At 48.9% G+C, this 19,055-nt stretch overlaps 1 protein-coding gene across 2 annotated transcripts in view; it reads left to right on the top strand.

Moving 5' to 3' along the window:
• The window catches only part of CRIP3 (cysteine rich protein 3), a 54,882-nt gene that overhangs the window by 23,117 nt on the left and 12,710 nt on the right, over positions 1-19,055 (top strand). The window contains exons 4-7 of one of the 2 annotated variants that reach the window (XM_063918761.1): positions 4,499-4,627; positions 4,707-4,778; positions 4,847-4,941; positions 5,510-5,567. In XM_063918761.1, coding sequence (XP_063774831.1) covers positions 4,499-4,627; positions 4,707-4,778; positions 4,847-4,941; positions 5,510-5,567 — 354 coding nt within the window. Of the gene's footprint in view, positions 1-4,498; positions 4,628-4,706; positions 4,779-4,846; positions 4,942-5,509; positions 5,573-19,055 lie in introns of those variants that run through there. The other variant, XM_063918762.1, reaches the window with a different exon arrangement.

Genomic DNA, 19,055 nt, shown 5'->3' with positions numbered 1-19,055 from the left:
GGTTACCTCTCCAGAAAGGGCTGGTGAACCCGAGCGTCCCCGGGTAAGTCCAAAGTTTTGCCCCGTATGTTTGTGCAGCTGGAGGGTACGTACCGTGTATAATATATCCGCTGGCCACTAATTATTCCTCACTTGACCTCCTGTTTGGCACCCGATATATGCCGTGCAGACAGGAACGGGCAGCGAACGTGATGCTGCTGGATGAACCGCTATCCGCAGAGATCAGGCTGCACTGTGAGATTCCTCCCAGACTACCTGGACGTGCACCGTCCGCCGGGAGTCAACGGGCTGGAGGATGATGAAGCCGGTAATTACCATCGCACAGATCCCACGGTTAGGTTATAGGTCAGTGGAGGTCGCCCGTCATTGCCGCAGATGAATTCGGGCAGGAAAGCTGTGTCCTGGAAGCAACCTGGAACAAGTGTTCAGTGGAGAAGAAAGTAGGGGAGGAGTCCTGACGCGTTTCGTCACGTGACCCGTGACTTTTTCAAAGTCACGGGTCACGTGACGAAACGCGTCAGGACTCCTCCCCTACTTTCTTCTCCACTGAACACTTGTTCCAGGTTGCTTCCAGGACACAGCTTTCCTGCCCGAATTCATCTGCGGCAATGACGGGCGACCTCCACTGACCTATAACCTAACCGTGGGATCTGTGCGATGGTAATTACCGGCTTCATCATCCTCCAGCCCGTTGACTCCCGGCGGACGGTGCACGTCCAGGTAGTCTGGGAGGAATCTCACAGTGCAGCCTGATCTCTGCGGATAGCGGTTCATCCAGCAGCATCACGTTCGCTGCCCGTTCCTGTCTGCACGGCATATATCGGGTGCCAAACAGGAGGTCAAGTGAGGAATAATTAGTGGCCAGCGGATATATTATACACGGTACGTACCCTCCAGCTGCACAAACATACGGGGCAAAACTTTGGACTTACCCGGGGACGCTCGGGTTCACCAGCCCTTTCTGGAGAGGTAACCTTTCTCTATATACAGTTAATTCATGCTATCAATCTTGATTGAAGTTCAATCTTGAAGCTTACAGTTACTGTGTCTTATCCTGGAACTACATTCAGAAACTTTTAGCAACAGTGTTTCTAAAAGGATTGTAACATATTGTTACACTTTGAACTTTTTCTCCATCAGTTCAGTGGGAATTTTTTATGCTACATATAATAATGTTATAGCCTAGATTTTTTATGTATCTTTACACTATTTGAAACATATGCATGTGACAATTTCGGATAGTTATGAATAACAACTCTCATGAATTATTTATATTAGAGGGTATTTTTATCATATTATTGTGAATAATAAATATATACATTTTTTTATTTAATTAATTCTTTGGTTGTTTTTTGAACCTGTGAAAACATGGTGTGTGGATTATATGAGCGCCTCTATTAATTTTTATACTTGATTGCAGTATGTTACTGGTAGCCTCACCCCCACTGTCTGACAGCGAGCAGCAGACTGATATACCGCATTATGTCAGGAGACTGGGAGACACACCCGGGGCGTAGCCAACGTCTACACCAAAGGCTCTATAACGACCGTGAAATCTGTCTGGGAAATAAAGCATGCATGTGTGGATGGCAGTGGCTGTGTTAGTACATTGCGGGTGAGATAGTGGCAGAGGATCTCTCTACTCCCAGTGAGAGGACAGTTGCTCTCTAGTGGGTAGACGTAGTGGTGGAACCCTGGAGGGTTCTTACCCTGGCAGTCAGTATTATGGCAATATGGGGCTGATTCGGAGTTGCACAAAACTCCGTTTTGCAGACCCATCCTGCGATTTTTAGCACTACGCATTCTTCACATCTATGGGAGACTCATGGGGGTAAATTTACTAAGATTGGAGTTCTATTTAAGATGAGATGTTGCCCATAGCAACCAATCAGATTTCAGATCTTGTATTCTAGAAGGTGCTAGATAAATGAGAAGTAGAATCTGATTGGTTGCTATGGGCAACATCTCATCTTAAATAGAACTCCCATCTTAGTAAATTTACCCCATAGTCTTTATGTATTGCATTCTCCACTTGTGGCTGAATGAGTGTAACTGGGTGACAGCAGGCCAGTGTCATGTAGTTTAAGGGGTAAATTGACTAAAGCTTGTTGCCCATAGCAACCACTCAGATTTTAGTTTTCATTTCGCTGTTGCATTCTAGAAAATGTTAGCTAGAATCTGGTTGCTGAAGTCAACACCACCACCTGGCAAAACTAGCCCCAAGTGTTCAGAGGCCGTGTCGTGGGAGCGTAGGCAGGATTGAGTTGAACGTTAGTGGAGAGCGGTGTTATTTTGGACCGATCTCTCGTACTGGGTTGGTGCTACAGCCCACTGATCGGAGTGCAGGCTAATTTCCCAAGCGAATGGTTGGAGGTAGTGTGGCCGCACCTGTCTTCCATTCTGAGTAATGCCCACTATGTGGGCTTATGTCTACTCTGCCGAAACCCTCAAGTCGTTAGACAACCAAAACTGTTGCATCTTATCAGTGGTGATAAGCGGATGGAAGTGTACAGGCTCAGGGAAGCATTGTCTTGGGAGCCGGCCGTGTGATTTCAGATTGCCGAGGCCCTGTGTCTGCTCCTGGAGTTAACAAATGCCCATCGTTAATAATTTCCCATGTTGGCGACTGCTGTAGTCTGCAGTATTGCAGCACGTTCTGGTGTATAATATGAGGAAGGCTTAATCTGCGGTGTCACTGAACTCGTTAATATACTCTACAATGTTTTTCTAATAATTCCTCTAAGAAGGGGCCTCTTGACCTTCAGTTTACATCCTTGTGTGTAATATTCTGGCAATGCCGGGTGACACTAGTGTCAGATGGAAGGAATGCATTGCTTATCTTATGTCACTGCCGGCACTCATCACAGATGTCAGTAACATTGTGAAATGTCCAACCTGCCATATATCTACAGAAAGGACCACTATAGTCCTGGTGAGGACAGCTGCTTATGTCACCTTGCAGGGTCATCTAACCACCAGTGTAACATGCAGTAATCTAATAATCTAACTGGAGATCTCACTACCTGTAACAAAGGCATTCAGTTGTTGAATTTGCTGCTTCCATTAGTATTGTCCCATTGTCTGAACATCTAGAACACACCAGAGAGTTCTGCACTCTGACTGTCCTTTCGCTGCCTAGAGTGGTTTCCCACTTTGATCGTCCTTGCGCTCTAGAGAGAGGTTCTGCTCCTTGCCCGTTCCTGTGCTTCAGAGCGAGGTTCAGCACTCTGGCCGTCCTTGCTCTGCCGAGAGCAGTTCTGCACTCTGCTTATCCCTGTGCTGCAGAGCAAGGTTCCGCACTCTGACCGTCTTTGCGTTACAGAAATAGGTTCTGCACTTGAACGGTCCCTGTGCTGCAGAGAGCAGTTCAACACTCTCACCATCCCTGCGCTGCAGAGCTAGGTTCAACCCTCTCACCGTCCTTGCGCTGAAGAGAGCAGTTCAGCAGCTCCTCACTCTCTGTCCTTCCGCTGGGAAGAGCGGTTGATCACTCTGACCGTCCTTGTGCTGCAGAGAGTTGTTGCACACTCTGACCGTCCATGCACTGCAGACCGCACTCTTTCTAGACCATGATTTTTATTTAACTTTTGTCTTCATTCTCGTTAACCCAGGGAATATATTTAGCTTATGGTCATATTTCTCTGTAACATTAGGCACATTATTTCTGTTGAAGATGATCGCAATTTATAATTAATATTAAATTAATATCTGTAACATTTGACATGTTATGGAGATGGTTCATTACTGAAGCCAGATGCAGTGTACAGTAACACTCGCTAAGGACAGATTTAGTGCATCGCAAAGGGTGGAAAGGGAACATTTACAAGTGCATTGTGATGGTAAACAGGAGGTTTCTCCCTGCAAGAGACTTTGGGGCCGATGCAAGGTTAAATGCACCCCCGTTTTCAGAGCGTATCTTGTGTGAGTTCGCATTACACGTGCAGCAAAAACTGGTGCACGCAAGTACGGGCAATGCAGTTATATTCCCTCGCATCTACACTGATGCAGAGACGGGTACTGGGGGGTCATGTAGGCAGACATTAGTAACAGCATGTGTATGCAATGTGGCTTATTCAGATTTGCATGTAGTAGAAAATATACTTGCATAGAGCAGGTGCAGGCAATCACTGATAATGATGACTGGTAGCAACCAGTAACAATTGCCACACACCTCGGCTTGCACCCATAGCGCCTGATCTCGCTCCAGATTTGCTTATTTTTGTACAGAGCCCTATGGCTACCGTGATTGCAGCCAATAGCCACGCTTACTCACAGGGTGTGCCTACTTGCCCCTAATTGTATGAAGGTACAGTTTAGAGCTATATTGCAGGTTCCTTACCCATTCTCTCTTGTCCACTGTATGGATGAACATTGGTGGAGTTGGTTCCTATATTGTTCGTACCTTACCCACTGTCTGTTGTCCATTGTATGGATGAACATTGGTGGAGTTGGAACCTATATTGTTGGTACCTTACCCATTCTCTTTTGTCCTTTGTAGGGGTGAACATTGGTGGAGTTGGTTCCTATATTTATGATACTACACCTCGAGTCCCAGAGAGAGAGATGTCTCCTTGTTCCACCACTACAGCCCGTCCCATAAACCGTTCCCCAAAGTCTGTCACTAGAGGTCAGTATGATGAACGTGATAACTCTGTTAAAAGATTTATTTATAGAGTGATGTCTCATTACTGTTTTCTTTGTTGTAGTGGTAACCCCCACAAGAACATTTGCGGGCGAGACGGCCCTGTGTCTTGGCTGCGGCAAGGCCGTTTTCTTTGGTAAGTGGGCTACATTGAGGAAGACTGAGGGTCTGCTGCTGAGGTCTGATGTTTGCTTCGTCTTGCAGCTGAAAAGGTGATGTCCCTGGGGAGGAACTGGCACCGTCCATGCCTCCGATGCCAGCGCTGTAACAAGACGCTGAGTGCAGGCAGTCACGCAGAGGTAAGAGGAAAGGCAGGCCGCACACATTTACAAAATGGAATCTGATTGGTTAATGATGTCCATTAACCAATCGAAAGTTAAAGAAGAATTAGTTGTTTGACATTCCGTTACCAAAACACACTTCAAAAACACCATGGAATGATTCAGAGTAAGACCAAGGACAGTACTGAAGTGGCCAGCAGAAAGTGCACAGCTAGGTCAGATAACTGCACCCTCCAGCTATGGGAGGACTATAGCAGTGTGCGCAGGAAGAGCAGCCAATCCGCCAGTAGGTGCAGACGGCTCCTCCCTGGCTGTTGGCAGCTGCTGACTGCAGTTACTTTGAGCACAGGGTATGCTACCTAATATTAAGTTTATTCTGCAGAAAACACAAAGGTTGTGTAATATTAGCAGGCAATAAATTGAGACCAAATACTGTTCCTTGTTCCTTTCCTCTCTTTCTTTTTTTTATTTGAGGAAATTGGGAGTCAGGTAAAAATAAAGATGCAGGGGTGGCAATAGCTGTAAGCTGCTGAGATTTGTATGTAGGGGCGAATGGCTTTATATTGATATTGATGTCTCCTTCCAGCACGATGGACTGCCTTACTGTCATGTACCCTGTTATGGACATCTCTTTGGGCCAAAAGGTTAGTAATGTTGTGTGTTCATTTTGTGCCCATTACTTGCATCGTCTAATGCCATGAGGGCAGTGCCTAGTCTTGCACATAATGGCCTTATTATCATCAAAAAGTGCTTGGTGTTTTCAGTCATTTCTGTACATGTGCACAGTACTGCCTCTCCTTCTCTGTACATGTGCACAGTACTGCCTCTCCATCTCTGTACACGTGCACAGTACTGCCTCTCCATCTCTGTACACGTGCGCAGTACTGCCTCTCCTTCTCTGTACACGTGCACAGTACTGCCTCTCCATCTCTGTACACGTGCACAGTACTGCCTCTCCTTCTCTGTACACGTGCACAGTACTGCCTCTCCATCTCTGTACACGTGCACAGTACTGCCTCTCCATCTCTGTACATGTGCACAGTACTGCCTCTCCTTCTCTGTACATGTGCACAGTACTGCCTCTCCATCTCTGTACACGTGCACAGTACTGCCTCTCCTTCTCTGTACACGTGCACAGTACTGCCTCTCCATCTCTGTACACGTGCGCAGTACTGCCTCTCATTCTCTGTACACGTGCGCAGTACTGCCTCTCCATCTTGGTACACGTGCGCAGCACTGCCTCTCCTTCTCTGTACATGTGCACAGTACTGCCTCTCCATCTCTGTACACGTGCACAGTACTGCCTCCCCATCTCTGTACACGTGCGCAGTACTGCCTCTCCATCTCTGTACACGTGCGCAGTACTGCCTCTCCATCTTGGTACACGTGCGCAGTACTGCCTCTCCTTCTCTGTACACGTGCACAGTACTGCCTCTCCATCTCTGTACACGTGCACAGTACTGCCTCTCCATCTCTGTACACGTGCACAGTACTGCCTCTCCTTCTCTGTACATGTGCGCAGTACTGCCTCTCCATCTTGGTACACGTGCGCAGTACTGCCTCTCCTTCTCTGTACATGTGCGCAGTACTGCCTCTCCTTCTCTGTACACGTGTGCAGTACTGCCTCTCCATCTCTGTACACGTGCACAGTACTGCCTCTCCATCTCTGTACACGTGCGCAGTACTGCCTCTCCATCTTGGTACACGTGCGCAGTACTGCCTCTCCTTCTCTGTACATGTGCGCAGTACTGCCTCTCCATCTCTGTACACGTGCGCAGTACTGCCTCTCCTTCTCTGTACACGGGCGCAGTACTTCCTCTCCTTCTCTGTACACGTGTGCAGGGCCGGTGCAAGGTTTCCTGGCACCCTATGCAAAACTTCAGCCCCCCGCCCCCCCCCCCCCAGACCACTACTTCCCAATCCTTCAGGTGAAAGTGTGTACGCAAGGTCTTATACGTTCCGGACCCACCCACATAACCTTGACACATACTCTGTACAGTCCACACATAACCTTACATATTTTGTGTTTCCTCACTTTCTCTATCGTCCTAGTGGATGCTGGGGTTCCTGAAAGGACCATGGGGAATAGCGGCTCCGCAGGAGACAGGGCACAAAAAGTAAAGCTTTAGGATCAGGTGGTGTGCACTGGCTCCTCCCCCTATGACCCTCCTCCAAGCCTCAGTTAGATTTTTGTGCCCGGCCGAGAAGGGTGCAATCTAGGTGGCTCTCCTAAAGAGCTGCTTAGAAAAGTTTAGCTTAGGTTTTTTATTTTACAGTGAGTCCTGCTGGCAACAGGATCACTGCAACGAGGGACTTAGGGGAGAAGAAGTGAACTCACCTGCGTGCAGGATGGATTGGCTTCTTGGCTACTGGACATTAGCTCCAGAGGGACGATCACAGGTACAGCCTGGATGGTCACCGGAGCCTCGCCGCCGGCCCCCTTGCAGATGCTGAAACGAGAAGAGGTCCAGAATCGGCGGCAGAAGACTCCTCAGTCTTCTTAAGGTAGCGCACAGCACTGCAGCTGTGCGCCATTTTCCTCTCAGCACACTTCACACGGCAGTCACTGAGGGGGCAGGGCGCTGGGAGGGGGGCGCCCTGGGAGGCAAATGAAAACCTTTTTTGGCTAAAAATACCTCACATATAGCCTCCGGGGGCTATATGGAGATATTTAACCCCTGCCAGAATCCGTTAAGAGCGGGAGACGAGGCCGCCGAAAAAGGGGCGGGGCCTATCTCCACAGCGCCATTTTCCCTCACAGAAAGGCTGGAGGGAAGGCTCCCAGGCTCTCCCCTGCACTGCACTACAGAAACAGGGTTAAAACAGAGAGGGGGGGCACTAATTTGGCGTTAGAAATATATAAAAAAGATGCTATAAGGGAAAACACTTATATAAGGTTGTCCCTATATAATTATAGCGTTTTTGGTGTGTGCTGGCAAACTCTCCCTCTGTCTCTCCAAAGGGCTAGTGGGTCCTGTCCTCTATCAGAGCATTCCCTGTGTGTGTGCTGTGTGTCGGTACGTGTGTGTCGACATGTATGAGGACGATGTTGGTGAGGAGGCGGAGCAATTGCCTGTAATGGTGATGTCACTCTCTAGGGAGTCGACACCGGAATGGATGGCTTATTTAGGGAATTACGTGATAATGTCAACACGCGCCAAGGTCGGTTGACGACATGAGACGGCCGACAAACAATTAGTACCGGTCCAGACGTCTCAAAAACACCGTCAGGGGTTTTAAAACGCCCGTTTACTTTAGTCGGTCGACACAGACACAGACAGGGACACTGAATCCAGTGTCGACGGTGAATAAACAAACGTATTCCTTATTAGGGCCACACGTTAAGGGCAATGAAGGAGGTGTTACATATTTCTGATACTACAAGTACCACAAAAGAGGGTATTATGTGAGATGTGAAAAAACTACCGTAGTTTTTCCTGAATCAGATAAATTAAATGAAGTGTGTGATGATGTGTGGGTTCCCCCCGATAGAAAATATGGGCGGTATACCCTTTCCCGCCAGAAGTTAGGGCGCGTTGGGAAACACCCCTTAGGGTGGATAAGGCGCTCACACGCTTATCAGAACAAGTGGCGGTACAGTCTATAGATAGGGCCGTCCTCAAGGAGCCAGCTGACAGGAGGCTGGAAAAATATCATAAAAAGTATATACACACATACTGGTGTTATACTGCGACCAGCGATCGCCTCAGCCTGGATGTGCAGAGCTGGGGTGGCTTGGTCGGATTCCCTGACTAAAAATATTGATACCCTTGACAGGGACAGTATTTTATTGACTATAGAGCATTTAAAGGATGTATTTCTATATATGCGAGATGCACAGAGGGATATTTGCACTCTGGCATCAAGAGTAAGTGCGATGTCCATATCTGCCAGAAGATGTTTATGGACACGACAGTGGTCAGGTGATGCAGATTCCAAACGGCACAAAGGTGTATTGCCGTATAAAGGATGAGGAGTTATTTGGGGTCGGTCCATCGGACCTGGTGGCCACGGCAACTGCTGGAAAATCCACCGTTTTTACCCTAAGTCACATCTCTGCAGAAAAAGACACCGTCTTTTCAGCTTCAGTCCTTTCGTCCCTATAAGAGTCATATCTGCCCAGGGATAGAGGAAAGGGAAGAAGACTGCAGCAGGCAGCCCATTCCCAGGAACAGAAGCGTTCCACCGCTTCTGACAAGCTCTCAGCATGACGCTGAGACCGTACAGGACCCCTGGATCCTACAAGTAGTATCCCAGGGGTACAGTTTGGAATGTCGAGACGTTTCCCCTGCGCAGGCTCCTGAAGTCTGCTTTACCAAGGTCTCCCTCCGACAAGGAGGCAGTATGGGAAAAAAATTCACGAGCTGTATTCCCAGCAGGTGATAATTAAATTACCCCTCCTACAACAAGAAAAGGGGGTATTATTCCACACTATATTGTGGTACTGAAGCCAGAAGGCTAGGTGAGACCTATTCTAAATCTAAAAAAATTTGAACACTTACAAAGGTTCAAATCAAGATGGAGTCACTCAGAGCAGTGATAACGAACCGGGAAGAAGGGGACTATCTGGTGTCCCGAGACATCAGGGATGCTTACCTCCATGTCCCAAATTTGCCCTTATCACTAAGGGTACCTCAGGTTCGTGGTACAGAACTGTCACTATCAGTTTCAGACGCTGCCGTTTGGATTGTCTACGGCACCCCGGGTCTTTACCAAGGTAATGGCCGAAATGATGGTTCTTCTTCGAAGAAAAGGCGTCTTAATTATCCCTTACTTGGACGATCTCCTGATAAGGGCAAAGTCCAGGGAACAGTTGGAGGTCGGAGTAGCACTATCTCGGATACTGTTACAACAGCAGGGGTGGATTCTAAATATTCCAAAATCGCAGCTGATCCCGACAACAAGTCTCCTGTGCTTAGGGATGATTCTGGACACAGTCCAGAAAAAGGTGTTTCTCCCGGAAGAGAAAGCCAGGGAGTTATCCGAGCTAGTCAGGAACCTCCTAAAATCAGTGCATCATTGCACAAGGGCCATGGTAAAAAAATGGTGACTTCCTTCGAAGCAATTCCAGTCGGCAGATTTCATGCAAGAACTTTTCAGTGGGATCTGCTGGACAAATGGTCCGGATCGCATCTTCAGATGCATCAGCGGATAACCCTATATCCAAGGACAAGGGTGTCTCTCCTGTGGTGGTTACAGAGTGCTCATCTTCTAGAGGGCCGCAGATTCGGCATTCAGTTTTGGATGTTGGTGACCACGGAGGCCAGCCCGAGAGGCTGGGGAGCAGTCACACAAGGAAAAAATTTCCAGGGAGTGTGATCAAGTCTGGAGATTTTTCTCCACATAAATATAGCTAAGGGTAAATTTATAATGCTCTAAGCTTAGCAAGACCTCTGCTTCAAGGTCAGCCGGTATTGATCCAGTGGGATAAAACATCACGGCAGTCGCCCACGTAAATAGACAGGGCGGCACAAGAAGCAGGAGGGCAGTGGCAAAAACTGCAAGGACTTTTCGCTGGGCGGAAAATCATGTGATAGCACTGTCAGCAGTGTTTCATTCCGGGAATGGAAACTGGGAAGCAGACTTCCTCAGTAGGCACGACCTCCACCCGGCAGAGTGGGAATTTCATGGGGAAGTTTTCCACATAATTGTAAACCGTTGGGAATTACCAAAGGTGGACATGATGGCGTCCCGTCTGAACAAAAAACGGGACAGGTATTGCGCCAGGTTAAGAGACCCTCAGGCAATAGCTGTGGACGTTCTGGTAACACCGTGGGTGTACCAGTCGGTGTATGTGTTCCATCCTCTGCTTTTCATACCTAAGGTACTGAGAATTATAAGACGTAGAGGAGTAAGAACTATACTCATGGCTCCGGATTGGCCAAGAAGGACTTGGTACCCGGAACTTCAAGAGATGCTCACAGAGGACTTATGGCCTCTGCCGCTAAGAAGGGACTTGTTTCAGCAAGTACCATGTCTGTTCCAAGACTTACCGCAGCTGCGTTTGACGGCATGGCGGTGGAACGCCGGATCCTAAGGGAAAAGGCATTCAGGAAGAGGTCATTCCTACCCTGGTCAAAGCCAGAAAGGAGGTGACCGCACAACATTATCACCACATGTGGCGAAAATATGTTGCGTGGTGTGAGGCCAGGAAGGCCCCACGAAGAAATTTCAACTCGGTCGATTCCTGCATTTCTTGCAAACAGGAGTGTCTATGGGCCTCAAATTGGGGTCCATTAAGGTTCAAATTTCGGCCCTGTCGATTTTTCTTCCAGAAAGAATTGGCTTCAGTTCCTGAAGTCCAGAAGTTTGTCAAGGGAGTATTGCATATACAACCCCCTTTTGTGCCTCCAGTGGCACTGTGGGATCTCAACGTAGTTCTGGGATTCCTCAAAACACATTGGTTTAAAACCAGTCAAATCTGTGGATTTGAAGCATCTCACATGAAAAGTGAACATGCTCTTGGACCTGGCCTGGACCAGGCGAGTGTCAAATTGGTGGTTTTTTTCTCAAAAAAGCCCATATCTGTTTGTCCATTCGGACAGGGCAGAGCTGCGGACTCGTCCCCAGTTCTCTCCCTAAGGTGGTGTCAGTGTTTCACCTGAACCAGCTTATTGTGGTGTCTTGCGCCTACTAGGGACTTGGAGGACTCCAAGTTGCTAGATGTGGTCAGGGCCCTGAAAATATAGGTTCCAGGACGGCTGGAGTCAGGAAAACTGACTTGCTGTTATCCTGTATGCACCCAACAAACTGGGTGCTCTTGCTTTTAAGCAGACTTTTGCTAGTTGGATGTGTAATACAATTCAGCTTGCACATTCTGTGGCAGGCCTGCCACAGCCAAAATATGTAAATGCCCATTCCACAAGGAAGGTGGGCTCATCTTGGGCGGCTGCCCGAGGGGTCTCGGCTTTACAACTTTGCCGAGCGGCTATTTAGTCAGGGGCAAACACGTTTGTAAAATCCTACAAATTTGATACCCTGGCTAAGGAGGACCTGGAGTTCTCTCATTCGGTGCTGCAGAGTCATCCGCACTCTCCCGCCCGTTTGGGAGCTTTGGTATAATCCCCATGGTCCTTTCAGGAACCCCAGCATCCACTAGGACGATAGAGAAAATAAGAATTTACTTACCGATAATTCTATTTCTCGGAGTCCGTAGTGGATGCTGGGCGCCCATCCCAAGTGCGGATTATCTGCATTACTTGTACATAGTTACAAAAATCGGGTTATTATTGTTGTGAGCCATCTTTTCAGAGGCTCCGCTGTTATCATACTGTTAACTGGGTTCAGATCACAGGTTGTACAGTGTGATTGGTGTGGCTGGTATGAGTCTTACCCGGGATTCATAAATCCTTCCTTATTGTGTACGCTCGTCCGGGCACAGTACCTAACTGAGGCTTGGAGGAGGGTCATAGGGGGAGGAGCCAGTGCACACCACCTGATCCTAAAGCTTTACTTTTTGTGCCCTGTCTCCTGCGGAGCCGCTATTCCCCATGGTCCTTTCAGGAACCCCAGCATCCACTACGGACTCCGAGAAATAGAATTATCGGTAAGTAAATTCTTATTTTTACATCCTCCTGACCCCTGGCCAACAGTGCTGGGTGACCGTAGCATACAGCCCATTAAGAACATTTGCTATCTGCATGGACCTTTATGCAATAGCACAGACAGAGTAATGGTTAGCATTACTGCCTCACAGCACTGAGATCATGGGTTTGATTCTCAGCATGGCTCTAACTGTGTGGAGTTTGTATATTCTCCCCATACTTGCGTGGGTTTCCTCCGGGTACTCCGGTTTCCTCCCACAATCCAAAGATATACTGGTAGGTTAATTGGCTTCATACAAAAATTAACAATAGTGTGAATGTGTGTGCGTGTGCATGTGATAGGGAATATAGAGTGTAAGCTCCACTGGGGCAGAGACTGATGTGAATGCCCAAATATGCTCTGTAAAGTCCTGCAGAATATGTGTGCGCTATATAAATAACTGGTAAGGGATGTAGTTGGGATACCAGCGCTCGAATCCCAAGACCTGTCAGAATGCCAACGCCGGAATCCCGACAGCCGGAATTCCGAACGCAAGTATACTTGGGAGGTTAATGTTAGGCTGTGGGAAGGGGAGGGTTTGGGTTAGGGTTAGGCTGCGGGGAGGGAGGGTTAGGATTAGGAATACTTACCTCCACTGCCCCAATCGGGATTTCAAACAATCTGACCACTAGCATCTTATACCCAATCATCTGGTAATAATAGGTAACACGTATCCTCGTGTATCAATGCTACCTATAGAGTGTAAGCCTGCAAGCACTGAATACAACAAGCATGTGCCAGTAGCTTGATTAGTAGTACTAACAACTGGTCCCGCCAGAGGAGGGGAACAAGCAGCGGGTATATACAGTGGCATAAGTTCATTCCCAACGCCCGGAGGCAAGTTAGAGTTTGGTGCCCCCAACCCTTGAAAAAAAAAAAAGGGAATATACAATTTGTGAATAGGTCAAAGGTGACAGGACCAAGAGGGACAGTGCCAGGACAGAGGTGACAGGGCCAGTACTGAGATGAAAGGGAATGTCCAGTGGGACCAGGACAGACTAAGACAGAGACAACAGGCGCAGGACAAGGGTGACCGGGCCAGGACAGAACAGAGGGGACAGGAGAGAAGGGTGAAAGGGCCAATACAAAGATTATAGGGACAGTACATTGGGAAAGAACCAAAATGACAGGGCAAGAAAGATAACCAAGACAGATGTGACAGGCACAAGAGAGACATGACAGGGTCAGAACATAGGTGACAGAGGGTAAAGGGACAGGGACAGTAAAGAACAGAGGGCACAGGACTGAGGGGTGACAGTGCCAGAACAAAGATGGCAGAGATCAAATAGAGGCGACAGGGGCAGAACCAGGACAGAACTAAAGGGATAGGAGAGAGAGAGTTAACAGGGTCAGGAGAGGGTGACAGGGACAGAACAGGGTGGTAGGGACAGGAGAGAGGGGAGACAGGGTCAGCACGGAGTGACAGGGGCAGGACAGGGATGTCGGGTACTGGACAGAGGGGACAGAACAGAAGGGTCAGCAGAGAGATGACAGGGACAGCAAAGGTGACAGGGACCAAATAGAGGTGACAGGGGCAGAACCAAGACAAAAGGTACCAGGACAGTACCGAAGGGATAGAAGAAAGGGTTAAAAGGGACAGGACGAGGACAGGAGAGAGGGGAGACAGGGCCAGCACAGGAGTGACAGGGACAGGACAGGGGGGGCGGGGACAGAACATAAGGGTCAGTAAAGAGAGATGACAGGGCCAGCAGAGAGGTGACAGGGACAGGAGAGATGGATGACTAAGTAAATGGACCCTGTGAGCAGCAGGCATTGTGGGCAGCTACCTGACACTCCGGTACAGTACCTAACAGGCCAAACGCTCAGCCACTTCCGAGCCCTGCACCACGCGCCGTTCTCCTGTCCCATACCTGTGCCTCTCTACTCCCCTGTCAGTCATAGGGCGGGATGTACTGTCACTGATCGTGGGTCATCGCTGGTCAACGCAATGATACTAATCGCATATGTACTCGCATATGTGATTAGTATCACAGAGCGATGCCAGGGGTGTCCTGCGATCAGTGATGTTCCACAAGACAAGGTTAGTGGCGGCTTCCGTCACCTCCCAGCCCCGGGTGGTGACGTGCAGGGAGTCCCCGTGATCCTCCTTCTCCCCCCTGCAGCTGAAAGGAGACAAGGCTGTGCTGCAGGGGAGAAGGAGGAGGGGGCCGGGGGTAGAGAGATTGTTGTGAGTGGCGTAGGTCGGCGGCGGGATGCGGCGGCGGTAAGAAGCCCATAGGCTTCTATGGGGTATCGCCATCAAACCCGGAGGCGTAATCGCAGCGAAGGGGCCTTAGAACATATGAAAATGCGGTAAAATCCCCGAAAACAGGGGTATTACCGCATTTTTCCTTTAGTACATCCCGCCCATAATCACTTTCCTCCACCACATACTCTTTGGTTCCCACTAGGCACTTCCAGCATCTGGCTCCTGGATCGGTAGCATATAGTTTCCTCCTAGATCACTTCACTTGTGGACTGGGAGGCAGCAGAAGCCAGGAGTCAGGAGGGAGCGGAGCATGCAGGCTGGAAGCTGCAGCGCTTCTTGGCTGTCTGTGGTGGAGCGAGATGCTCGGCGCACCCCACCGCTGGCAGTGCTGCCGCTAGTGAAGATGGCAGTGGGCGGGGCTGTCAGGCTGGGTACCTTAAAGAGTGGATAATAGTGCGGCGCGGGCCGTGCGGCCATAAGTAGGGCCCTGGGTTGTATACACTGGGCTCCTCTGTATATTATAGTGGGAAGGGCACAGAACAGCTGGTGGACAATGGAGAAAGTGCCCCCTTCAGGGCTGGAGCCCGGCGGCAAAAGTCTCCATTGCAGTTCCGCCCCTGGGTATATAGACATACAGTGCAGGAGTTGATCATTCTGATATATATATATACACACCGGCAGCTGGCATCCCGGTGAACAGAATCCTGGCAGTGGGATGCCGGACGCCAAAATGTCTGCAGCTTTGCTCACCACGCTGCGGGCACGTTGAAGCACTTTGCGCACCACATTTTTTATTCTCCCCTCAGAGGGAGAATAGTTGTTGGCATTATACTACATTATATATATATATATATATATATATATATATATATATATATATATATATATATATATATATATATATATATATATATATATATATATATATATATATATATATATATATATATATACACACACACTACAATGTATGTATATGTATATATATATATATAATATATCTGGCACTCCACTAAACTGAGAAGTAATGCCTGGGTGCCTTCCCTTGTGTTACCAGCCAGCCCCCATACTAAGATTCCATTACAGCAGGCGGCACTCCACGGACTTTTTATGAAAAAACAACAGCCATTGCAGCTAATTCATGTCATCAACGTTTCAGGTGTTTAATCCTACACCTGATGAAAGGTGTAGGATTAAACATCGGAAACATTGATGACATGAATTAGCTGCAATGGCTGTTTTTTCATAAAAAGTCCGTGGAGTGCCGCCTGCTGTAATGGAATAAATATATATATATATATATATATATATATATATATATATATATATATATATATATATATATATATATATATATATATACATACACATACACTATATATATATATATACACATACACTATATATATATATATATATATATATATATATATATATATATATATATATATATATATATATATATATATATATATATATATATATATATATATATAAAACCACAGCCTAAAACTCAAGTTTAGTTGCTCACAGTAAAAAAAAAAAAAAAAAAGAGAATGAATACAGCCTGTCTTTACTTATTCTTTACTCACTGTCTCCTCCTCCTAACGCAGGGATCCAGCCTCCTTCCATGCGCCCAGCTAGCTGCACAAAGTTGACAGCTAGTCAGTTTGGTCAGCGGGGAAGGGGGGATATCATGAATCGTAGGAGAGAATATGAAGGATGCGGTCATGGGCGGGGGGGGGGGGGGGGGGCGGAGGTGAGGGGAGGCTGAATGGAAAGCTGCCCAATTTGCTGGGGAGGGGGGGGGTTTGGCGGCGACGGTGGTCATTAACGGTAGGTTTGGAGGAAGAGAAAATGCGGGATGCGATTGGAAGGGGGGCGGGGAGGAGAGATGCTGTTGTGGTGTGGGGTGGGAAATGCCAGGTGATATCGCGGGGGGGGGGGTGCTCGGGGAGGATTGCAGAGGGAGTGCACTGACTCACTCTGTCAGCGCCGGCTGGTAATTGATGGGCGGCTCCAAGTCTCATAAGAAAGACGAGGAGCACACATAAGGGAATAAAAGAAAAGACGCATTTCTCTGCACTGCAGCGTGCGGTGCCGCCCTCCAGTGGCCGGCGCCCATAGGCAGCTGCCTAAAGCTGCCTAATGGTGGCGCCGGCCCTGCACGTGCGCAGTACTGCCTCTCCTTCTCTGTACACGTGCACAGTACTGCCTCTCCATCTCTGTACACGTGCACAGTACTGCCTCTCCATCTCTGTACACGTGCACAGTACTGCCTCTCCATCTCTGTACACGTGCACAGTACTGCCTCTCCATCTCTGTACACGTGCACAGTACTGCCTCTCCATCTCTGTACACCCTCTTCATCTCTGTACACGTGTGCATTACTGCCTCTCATTCTCTGTACACGTGTGCAGTACTGCCTCTCATTCTCTGTACACGTGTGCAGTACTGCCTCTCATTCTCTGTACACGTGTGCAGTACTGCTTCTCCTTCTCTGTACACGTGCGCAGTACTGCCTCTCCTTCTCTGTACACGTGCGCAGTACTGCCTCTCCTTCTCTGTACACGTGCGCAGTACTGCCTCTCCTTCTCTGTACACGTGCGCAGTACTGCCTCTCCTTCTCTGTACACGTGCGCAGTACTGCCTCTCATTCTCTGTACACGTGCGCAGTACTGCCTCTCATTCTCTGTACACGTGCGCAGTACTGCCTCTCATTCTCTGTACACGTGCGCAGTACTGCCTCTCCTTCTCTGTACACGTGCGCAGTACTGCCTCTCCTTCTCTGTACACGTGCGCAGTACTGCCTCTCCTTCTCTGTACACGTGCGCAGTACTGCCTCTCATTCTCTGTACACGTGCGCAGTACTGCCTCTCATTCTCTGTACACGTGCGCAGTACTGCCTCTCATTCTCTGTACACGTGCGCAGTACTGCCTCTCATTCTCTGTACACGTGCGCAGTACTGCCTCTCATTCTCTGTACACGTGCGCAGTACTGCCTCTCCTTCTCTGTACACGTGCGCAGTACTGCCTCTCCTTCTCTGTACACGTGCGCAGTACTGCCTCTCCATCTCTGTACACGTGCGCAGTACTGCCTCTCCATCTCTGTACACGTGCGCAGTACTGCCTCTCCATCTCTGTACACGTGCGCAGTGCTGCCTCTCCATCTCTACACGTGCGCAGTACTGCCTCTCCATCTCTGTACACGTGCGCAGTACTGCCTCTCCATCTCTGTACACGTGCGCAGTACTGCCTCTCCTTCTCTGTACACCCTCTCCATCTCTGTACACGTGCGCAGTACTGCCTCTCCATCTCTGTACACGTGCGCAGTACTGCCTCTCCTTCTGTTTACACGTGCGCAGTACTGCCTCTCCTTCTGTTTACACGTGCGCAGTACTGCCTCTCCTTCTCTGTACACGTGCGCAGTACTGCCTCTCCATCTCTGTACACGTGCGCAGTACTGCCTCTCCATCTCTGTACACGTGCGCAGTACTGCCTCTCCATCTCTGTACACGTGCGCAGTACTGCCTCTCCATCTCTGTACACGTGCACAGTACTGCTTCTCCATCTCTGTACACCCTCTCCAGCTCTGTACACGTGCGCAGTACTGCCTCTCCATCTCTGTACACGTGCGCAGTACTGCCTCTCCATCTCTGTACACGTGCGCAGTACTGCCTCTCCTTCTCTGTACACGTGCGCAGTACTGCCTCTCCATCTCTGTACACGTGCGCAGTACTGCTTCTCCATCTCTGTACACCCTCTCCAGCTCTGTACACGTGCGCAGTACTGCCCCTCCTCTCTACACGTGCGTAGTACTGCCCCTCCTCTCTACACGTGCGCAGTACTGCCTCTCCTTCTCTGTACACGTGCGCAGTACTGCCTCTCCATCTCTGTACACGTGCGCAGTACTGCCTCTCCATCTCTGTACACGTGCGCAGTACTGCTTCTCCATCTCTGTACACCCTCTCCATCTCTGTACACTTGCACAGTACTGCTTCTCCATCTCTGTACACCCTCTCCATCTCTGTACACGTGCGCAGTACTGCCTCTCCATCTCTGTACACGTGCGCCGTACTGCCTCTCCATCTCTGTACACGTGCGCAGTACTGCCTCTCCATCTCTGTACACGTGCGCAGTACTGCTTCTCCATCTCTGTACACCCTCTCCATCTCTGTACACGTGCGCAGTACTGCCTCTCATTCTCTGTACACGTGCGCAGTACTGCCTCTCCTTCTCTGTACACCCTCTCCATCTCTGTACACGTGCGCAGTACTGCTTCTCCATCTCTGTACACCCTCTACATCTCTGTACACGTGCACTGTACTGCTTCTCCATC

Source organism: Pseudophryne corroboree, chromosome 4 (assembly GCF_028390025.1).
Source record: "Pseudophryne corroboree isolate aPseCor3 chromosome 4, aPseCor3.hap2, whole genome shotgun sequence".
In the NCBI taxonomy this organism is placed as follows: Eukaryota; Metazoa; Chordata; class Amphibia; order Anura; family Myobatrachidae; genus Pseudophryne; species Pseudophryne corroboree.
Note: the sequence above shows the minus strand (reverse complement) of the source record. Positions and strands in the feature narration are given on the sequence as shown.